This window comes from Petromyzon marinus, chromosome 10 (genome assembly GCF_048934315.1).
Source record: "Petromyzon marinus isolate PM22_M1 ecotype Great Lakes invasive population chromosome 10, UKy_Petmar_22M1.pri1.0, whole genome shotgun sequence".
Classification (NCBI taxonomy): Eukaryota; Metazoa; Chordata; class Hyperoartia; order Petromyzontiformes; family Petromyzontidae; genus Petromyzon; species Petromyzon marinus.
In genome coordinates this window covers 6,125,858-6,135,666 of record NC_133676.1, presented here as the reverse complement: position 1 = coordinate 6,135,666, position 9,809 = coordinate 6,125,858, and the positions used below count along the sequence as shown (strand labels likewise).

Sequence of the window (9,809 nt, the reverse complement as noted above, 5' to 3'; positions counted from 1 at the left end):
GCGAGCAACCCACCACACGTCTCTTCCCGTTCACAGGTCCGCTTCATACAAATACAAATGTTTAGTCGTTCACGTATGTACGCATGTATGTTGAACTTCTTTTCGCACCGTACGTAGCCGACCGTGCTCGTCGGAGGTGTGGGACCGTGCTTATCGGAGGTGCAAAAATCGGGCTTCCTTTTCACATGGCGTGTTACGTGTGCACGACGGTTGTAAATATGGCTCACCAGGACTGAAGTTTGAGAACCCCCTGAGTTTAGAGAAAGGCACACAAAACCGCCCACGGCTTCTCTCCTTTCTCATCGGCCGGTCTGGCAGGGGGGGAGGGGGGGGAGTGTAACGTGCAGAAGAAATTCAACGGAAGCTTTGTACACCGGCGTAATAATTTTCTTACGATGCCTTTATTCTCGTGCATGAATAATGAAGCAATTATACAACGGCTCTGTTTATTTTGGTTGGGACGCGCGGCGTTGGGCCGTAGCACGGTTATAGAGTCTCGACGCCAGCTCCCCAGGAACTTGCGAAAATGCCAGTCAACTCTTTTTTTTTCCTTTTGCTGGGTGGCAGCGTGGACATTGTGGAAAAAAGTCATCGCGACTCAGTACACGTGAACCGGCACCGCGCGCATAAATGAGCATCGACACCTTGGTACGGTCGGTGCTCATTGTGCTCATTACTGACCGTGTGAATTAACTGTGTGAACACACACACGCACGCACGCACACATGTGCGCGCAGGATGGAGAGGAATTAGAGCATCGTCGTCAATGTCTATCTTGAGAGAAAAAAAGTCACCCTGTAAACATCGTCCTCCGGAGCACTAAAAGAAAAACTAAATAATCCATTAAAACCGTTGAGAGCGTCGCAAGAGGCCGCCAGCCGAGGAGATGGAGCGACGAACTCCGCTCATGTGCTCGGTGGATTATTACATCGCAGATCGTGAGAGATAGCGGAAGAGGCTTTCATCCAGCAGCGGATTGACCAAGCCCGATGATAACGATGGCGAATGCTACATTAACCCAGTGTAATTGAACGTGCCGATTGCCAGTCGTAAACGTGTAAATGTTTACCGCTGTTATCAAGGCACGATGAAATACACATTAGGGGCTGGTAAAACACGCTGGGAATACGTTGGTATAAGTGCATGCAAGCGTACACATTCTTCCAACCGTATTTCTAACTCGGCACCTCTAACGTCAAGGCACTGGCCATACATCTGTGCACGTTTTAGCAGTAGCTCATTCTAAAAACGAGTTTTCAGCACAAAACAACTTTCATCAATGAATTCCAACTATATCCAGGTACAAACATTACCGACGGAAGGCACACTGTTTTACGACACGAGGCATTGTTCCATATGGCCGAGCGATTATAGCAAAAACATATCAAAAATATACATTTACAAAAGAATATTAGATTGTTTCCATTTGCAAAAGTAGAGCTTCCTTTCAGATACGTAAGTTGCGGGCAATCGAGTTCGTTCAGAATGTGTGGCAGTGCTGTTTTTTTACGGTAGGAGCCCTATTTTATGCATGTATGTTGAACTTCTTTCGCACCATACGTAGCCAACCGTGCTAATCGTATGTGCGGGATGGCCGTGAGCCGCGCCCCCCGGGAGGCCGGAGGGCAGCCCGGAGGGCAGCAGCAGGGGGTCCTTTAGTCCGAAGCAGGGACCACTTCCGTCCACATGTCCCCTTGGAATGCCCACAGATGTGCGTGAGCCCACCGACACGCACGCGCGAGCACGCTCGCGTGCTAAGTGAGCCGTCCGCACCCTTCGCACACTTTGCGCTTTCCCTCCCAGAATTTGGCGGCCGCGACCGGCAACGACGACGCCCGGGGACTGAGCTCAGACCGAGCCGTCTTCGCTGTCGTAGCCGCTGGCGTCCCCGGCGGAGTGGCCGTGAGTGCCGCCCGCCCGGAGGCCTGTGGGCAGCTCGGAGGGCAGCAGCGGATCCTTGTGGACGTCGGCGGGCAGCTCGCCCTCCTGCGCCCCCGTACCCAGCTGGCTGCCCTTGACGCGCTTCCACTTCATGCGCCGGTTTTGGAACCACACCTTCACCTGCACGGAAGGGGGGCAGTTCATTTCCACGTTGATCACTGCCGTCTCCTCCCCCACCCCCCCCCCCCCGCGGTAGTTTCTTTATTTATTTAACAAATGTTTTTAAACTGTCATACAGTGTGTCCTGCACCCTGGGAAATGAGATGGAATCATTAAAACTAAACTTTCAACTATTTTTATTTTTCCAGTTGAGGACCACTGAGCTATATAGCACTTTTTCAGAAGCGACCTGGCCGGAGAAATTTCCACACGGCCACGGGGAAAACACACAAACTCCAAATATACAGCAGGCGCCTGGGTCGGGATCGAACCCACGACCTCCTGCATACCAGGTGAGGCAGTTAACATATCGCCAAAGAAGCTGGAGCCTACGTTTGGGTAACTAATGTTCGTGGACAGGCCAGGGAGGCGAGATTCAGATGGTTCGGGCACGTGTTGAGAAGAGATGGAGCAGACGCAATGAGAAGGGCCGTGCAGGGCGGGAAGAGCGGGGGGGAGGACCGAGCGAGGGATGGGAGGATGCGGTGAAACGAGGTATGGAGACAGCGGATGTGAATCGAGAAGAGACGCAGAGTAGAAGCTCATGGAGACACTAACGGGACTTATGTCTGAGAAGAAAGAGAAGGCAGGGTGCTCCAGAAACCATGTAACTCTTTTAGTTCACAGTGGAATTTTTTTTTTAAATTTGGTTGAGAACATATTGGTATTTCTGTTACCTTTCAACGGGTAATCTGAATGCCATTCCTGCCGCATCATCAATAGGTCCTTGCTTATGAGAATGACCAAAAATCAGCGTGAAAATTTTTGCAAGCATAAAAACCACCAATGCCACGTGTTGTTAGTGATCGATGGAGAGAAAAAAAAAACTATTGGAACGCGGCAGTATCAGTTGCTGGATAAGATTGCTTTTGATTCATAAACAAAAATATGGCAGGAATTATGGGTCACCTTGAGCACGATACAAACAATGGAACGTTTTCACATTTAAATTTCAGGCTCATATAAATACGTTTTGTTCAGTCGTGTAATTAGAGAGGGCAAAACATTTACACAGATTAAGGAGCAGGAGGCAGAGCGACATGCCATTTGAAAGGGTTACGTAATTTAAATTTCAATCACGTAAATCTGTCGCTTTGACTTTTCCCTATCTGATCAATGTTACGTTCTTTCCATCTTATTCTCAGGAGATGAAGTCGGCACACATAATTACTACATCTTGATATTTACAGATTTTTTTTGGGTTCGTTTCAGAGACGTGCCATGCCTTGCAGTGGAACAAATGATGAGACTTGGAAAAAAAGAAGAGGGGAACTGAAATGAATGTGAATGTTTCGATTGCGTGTGCGGACCCAGCCTTGTAGCTCTCGAGCTTACAGGCGGTGCTCATGGGCTGCAGGGGGTCCAGGCACAGGACTCAGGGCGCCGCGGTGGTGAAATGTTTACTACCTCGCCTGGTGTGCAGGAGGCCGTGGGTTCCTGACCATTGACGCCTAAATATTTGGAGTTTTTTTGCATGTTCTTCCCCGTGATCACGTGATATTTTCTCCGGGTCCTCCGGTTGTTTCCCTCCACATTTAGAAACATACGTTTATAGAGTCTTTGACTCCTACACATTTCCACGTGATAAGCCACTTCGTTGAGCTATCACTTATGGCCAGGTTGCTTCTGAAAAAAGAGCTACATAGTTTAGTGGGCTTTACCTGGAAAGATAAAAAATAGTTCATAGTTTTTGAAGAGCAGGTGATATTGGACAAGTGGCCCCATGTTTTTTTTCGCCAATGCCAAACGCTAACGCCGCTATCATAAACCAGTGATTAAAGCGTGGGGAAATGCGGGCAAGCTATTTTCATTGTACGCGGAAGGGGGAACGCAGAGGTAACTTGTGTGCCATAAGCATTGACTTGACAGGAATCTTTTTATTTATTGAGGGGCATGTATGTTGAACTTTTTTGTACCGTACGTAGTCAATCGCGCTCATCAGAGGTGCGGGGGAATAACAACTACATAAATACAAAAAGCTGTTCTCAACAAATGAGTTTTCAATCTAGGGGCCTAGTATGGACGGCATGGGCCCTGGTACAGGAAATAAAATGGGGGCCCTCTGTACAATCTCTCCTCTCTTCGTAGCCGAGTGCATGGGCCTAGTGGTAGCGAATTTGCCCCCAGCGCATGGGCCTCTTCTGCCCGTGGGCCACCGGTGCAATTGCACTGCCTGCGCATTTGAAATCTATGCCACTATCGAGGGCGCTGCTGCCGTTTCACGTCCTGCCATCCTTGTGTCCCCAACTGCCTTATTCTGCTGATGATGAAATCCTGCTTTGTCCCACTGAATGTAACAATAATTACGCGGCACAGCCCTGCATCAACCGCTCTGTTTTACTGTCACACGCTGATCGGCATTTGTGTGTTCTTGGGGTGTGTGCCCATTTTATACGATCATGATTGAGTGATTTAGATCAATTGTGATGATGGTCTAAAAGAGATAGAAAGCTGATATTTGACACAAGTTTTGTGTTGAGTATATCCTTAGTACAACGTAACATTGAACAGATAGGGAAAAGTTAAAGTACAAACATTTGAACTATAAAATGTTTGAATTTCCAAATATTACAGCCAAGGGTTGACCGGTTTTATTCATAGGCATGATCCATCCTGAAAGTTCTACATTGCGTTGCGTCTTGTGTTAAACCAATATATGCTGCCCATCACCAGTGGACCAAAGTAGAATGTGACGCAAAGGCGGGTGAATCCCGATCCCGATTACCGTGCTGAATACCCAGGGTTGTCCTGTCACCTACCTGGATGGACCCAGCTGATAACTAACCCTAAGTGGTACCACACATCATACTAATTCGCAGAATTCCCCCAATCTTTGATACTATCAGCATGACTCCTTTAATCGCGAGAGCTGTAGGATCCTTTAAAACCACTACTATCCAAGCCCCTTTTGTCCCTAATATCCGTTATTTATATAAACAAGTGGAATAACATCACGGATATTAGGATCAGTGACATTTGTCCACAGAGCCATCCATGGGGGGAGGGGCTGGGGCAAATCCCACGCGGTGCGGGCCCCCCCCCCCGACGATTTTTTTTACTAAACCGGAAGTATTACATCACACAGCGTGACGTCGAAGCGCCCCCCCCCTCCCAAGCACGGGGCTGGGGGCGGTCGCCCCGATTCCCCATGACCCCCTCGGGACGGCTCCATTTGTACCCCACACATTACCGCGGATTGGGAGTTCTACAAACGAAAAGTAAATGTGGATTTACTCTCCAACACACCGGTGTGCTGTACTAGTGTTCTGTTAACGTGACAAACCTTACTAATTGTCTGTGTCGGGTGGTGGCGGGTTTAACGACACATTTATATTTACGCGATCAAACCCCCCCCCCTCCCCCCCCAACAAAAAAAAACCCGCCTCCAGTATCAACGAAAAGTCCCGATCATTTAGCGCGCGGCGCGGGTGGTCGGGTGAACATGGGGACAGGGCACCTGTCTCTCGGTGAGCTGCAGGTTCACGGCGATCTCGTATCGGCGCAGCCGCGTGAGGTAGTTGTGGTGCGCGAACTCCGCCTCCAGTTCCCGCAGCTGCTCCTTGGTGAAGGCCGTGCGCTCCTTGCGGGGCCGAGCGGCGCTCGCCGCTCCTCCGCGACGCGCCCGAGGCTCCTCCGGGCTGTGCCCTGCGCGCGCCCCCGACACGAACGACAAAGACAAAGGATCCCCCACCCCCGTATAGCCTTTAACACACTGTCGGGGGCAAGTGCTGTTTGGCGAGCGCCGGTTGAGGCCGCCGCGGTACACGAGGTGGTGTGTGGTGAACACCACGTCCGGCCGCCTTTGTCTCCCCAGTGCTGATGTTTGCACACACACCTCGTCACCTCCACATCCACCCCCCGGCTACCCACCTCATCAGATGTACACCTGCTTATCTTGTCCGGGGACGTTCACAATAATTTGCTACGAACCGAATCAGAAGATTAAACAAAAAGACACATCGCGCCGTCTGCTTAGCAGATGACGTTAAAGACCCGGCCGTGACGTTGTTCGAAAAAGACGGAGGCTGCGGTGTGTCGGCGAAATAAAAAAAGTCTAATTATTGAAGTGTGTAAAGCCACAACGCAGCATCGCGCCCCTGCCGTGAAACGGTCGTGGACTCCACCCTGCAGGGAGACAGCCAGCAGCCTTCGTGATAGCCTGCAGAATGTACTCATTTGGTTTGATGTGACCCTTATTATTATTCTTGAAGGGTTAGGGCCGGTAGAAATTGATCGCAAGGCGGATTACACGACCGAGGCTGCTTCATTTATGCGCTTTAGGAAGCGTGCGAGGGCACGGAGGAGACGTTTGACGCATTCGACAAATGCCACGGATGCATCTCTCGCTTTGTCATACCCGAGTGACCGTGGTTCTAATGAGGGTGACGATTTGTGGTCGCTGCCGGCGTCGCCGCCGGTTACGTTACGACGGACTTTTACCTTCAGGATTTACAGCCGTGGAAAACTACTGCGTCAAAAGGAATGAACAAAAAAAACAGCACACCGCGAACACGTGCGCTGGAAAGGTGAAGTATGGTGAGGTTTTTTGTTTGTTTGTTATTGCTTCTCTGTTCGCTTAGATTTATGAACGCGCGTAGACCTACACATTACTTATTCCGTAGCACTTGCGTCTTTCACTTGTAGCGCTGTGCGGCCACATGCTCGAAAGGGCAAGCGCGTTCCAAGCGTGCGCCCGTGTGGTCGGAGTTGCCGTCTAACAGCTGGCGACCGCGGCGAACGCCGAGTGATCTCGATTTAAAGCTTTCGTGACTGCAGGGATTCATATTCTTGGTTCTTTCGGTAAAGTCACCACGTAGAAGGGAAACAATAAAATATAAAAATATAAAACAATAAAATTGTTAGCCCACACACTCCCACATTGACGCTTACTTGAAATAATTGAATTTTGATTTAAAGCTTTCGTGACTGCAGGGATTCATATTCTTGGTTCTTTCGGTAAAGTCACCACGTTGAAGGGAAACAATAAAATAATAAAATATAAAACAATACAATTGTTAGCCCACACACTCCCACATTGACGCTTACTTGAAATAATTGAATTTTGACTTAAAGCTTTCGTGACTGCAGGGATTCATATTCTTGGTTCTTTCGGTAATGTCACCACGTAGAAGGGAAACAATTAAATAATAGAAATTTAAAACAATAAAATTCTCACGACGTTTCGACTGCAACACAAGTAACCGACATATGCCACGGCGGCACACCTGATGATGAGTGCTTGTGTTGCAGTCGAAACGTCGTGAGAATTTTATTGTTTTATATATATTTTTTTATTTTATTGTTTCCCTTCTACGTGGTGACTTTACCGAAAGAACCAAGGATACCGAGTGACCTTGTACAACGCGCGCGAGTTGCACCACGGCGATGGTGAACGAAGTACGCGTCACTTCACAACTCGCTCAAACAACAACAATGCTATTTCGCTTACCAGTCGCGTCCGACATCAATCTTAACCGACTCCAATGATAAGTGGCGTGGATGCCCTCATCCAGCAGTGGAGTGACAAAGGGCTGCACATCTATATGACTCCAGGGACACGCTGGCGGCGTGTGCGGAGGGGAGGCTCTCATCCAGCAGTGGAGTGACCTTTACACAACTTCATGGACACGTGGCGCACGAACGCACGTGCGGTGCGCGCGCGCGCGCTCACCTTCGCCTCCGGTCGATCCACTCTTCCTCCGCGCCGCCTTCGTCAACTTGTCCTCTTGGGTCGCGGCCGCCTGCAGCTCTGCGGCCGCCTCGTAGCTGCACGAAGACAGGTGCTGGGGGCTGCTGTCCCCAGCCGTGGCGGCTCCCGTGGGGGACCGCGACGATGGAGACGCGGGCCTCACTCCGCCGGGCTCGCCAGGGCCGCCTCGCCGCATCACGGCCGACACGGCCGCGGACCTTGGACTCTGCTGCTGCCACTCTGGTTGTTGCTGCTGCTGCTGCTGCTGTTGATGGTGGTGGTGCTGTTGTTGTTGCTGCTGCTGCTGCTGGTGGTGGTGGTGGCGGTGCACGTACGAGCGGCCGCCGCTGCCCATGAAAGCGGCGTCAGCGCACGGGAATCCCGGCGTGGAGACGGCGCAGGAGGCGGAGAGGTCCGGGAACGAGAAGCGATGGAGACCGGGCAGCGGGATCCCGCCGTGTTCTTGGCTCATGTACCCGAACATGGTGTGCTCCATTGTTGCGCTTCTTCCCTCTCTGTGCGAGGAAACTCGGGGCTGGGGTGAAGGGTGGAGGCGACGGGGGGGGGGGGGGTAGAGATGCCTTCGCTGTGCGTCAGATGAGGGACCCCAAACATTCGCGTCTCATCATCACGCGCGTATGTGCGTCCGCGCCAGGATAGCGCGCCGGATAGAGTGCCGTGATCATCAGCTGAAGATCATTCGAAAGGACTCTTGTCTTCGGGAAAGTATCTTGCCGTGGAGACGAGGCGCGGTCGACTTTGCTCACTCACTGTGCCCGCCTAAGCAGCCTCAGAACTATCACGCGAGCATGGAAGGAGAGATCCGGGCCGGGTTATAACGGAGAGTGGCTCCTAAAGAAGGGCGTGGGCCGGGGCGGGCGAGGGTGGAGGAGGAGGAGGTGGTGGTGGTGGGGCTGTTTCTGTTGCTGCTGGTGGATTATTCGGAGGGAACTCGATGTGTGGGCGGATTCTCCAAAACCGCGGCCCCGCGGTCCAACGAGCATCGTAAATCATCGACATCAGGATTGCAGAAACTCCGACATCACTCAAAACAACCCACCCCACCGTCCCCCCCCCGCTCCTCAACAACTCACGCACACTAAGCCCCCGTGAGAGTCCACACGGCACAAAACGCAACCGCTCCGTGGCTTCAACATTCACTTCCTGAACACAAGTTCACAAACACACACAAAAAAATGTAAAGCACTCTGTGGAGAGAAAGAGGCAAACGTTTTTATTTATTTTATTTCTCAACCAGATGTGAGATGTGTGGCTCCGAGTAAGGGCAAACCCGCCCATCTGTAGTTTGTAGAATAAGGCACGTCAACTTGACCCGTGGTGATATAAACAGGGTAATTCCATGGCACCGTGAGACATAACGCGGCCTCTTATCGAATAAAAAGTGTCTGATACTGCGTATGGCAGCGGAGCATGATCGCAAATAACACAAGAAATCTAAAATATATCTGCTATTGGGATGGGAAATTACCTGAAACGTCGCCTATTGTGTACGTATTCCTTGTCAGGGCAGCGTTATTCACGTTTGTATTGCGTCTTTATTTTTTGAAGTCAAGCCATAGAAATAATCTGCGTCGCATCTCGTGCAGAGTTCATTCGGTTTGCAATAACATGGCGATCCAGTACTACGATATATCGTATATATCATAAGGTCCACGATGATCGTATCGTTCGTTTTTGCTAAATATCGGTATATCGTAATTATAATGGGTCATATATATTTTGTAGAGTTTTTGTTCGTGACAAAATATGTACAAGTTAACAAAAGCACAAAAAGTAATATTAAATTTTTTTTTAAACACGCTTTAATAAAATGTACCGTCAGTTTAACACGTAGGCTTTCGCGACCAATATTATTCATAATAAAGGTTTTTGGGTTAGATCGCGTTTATTTATAAATGTGTCGTAACCCTCCACCACCCGACACGGCCAATCAGCAAAAAAAGTGTCACGTTGACAAAAGACAAATAATTCACTACTTCAGCCCACCGGTGTGTTGAAG

General features: G+C 50.1%; 1 protein-coding gene across 1 annotated transcript; it reads right to left on the bottom strand.

Annotated features, from left to right (window-relative positions):
• Window positions 1-382: 382 nt before the first annotated feature.
• On the bottom strand, window positions 383-8,746 carry LOC116937146 (uncharacterized). The gene is made up of 3 exons (XM_076066074.1): window positions 7,772-8,746; window positions 5,558-5,745; window positions 383-2,061 (listed from the first exon to the last, which is right to left on the bottom strand). Exons 1-3 carry the CDS (start codon window positions 8,283-8,285, stop codon window positions 1,849-1,851), a joined length of 915 nt encoding a protein of 304 aa, XP_075922189.1. The 5' UTR covers window positions 8,286-8,746; the 3' UTR covers window positions 383-1,848.
• Window positions 8,747-9,809: the final 1,063 nt, after the last annotated feature.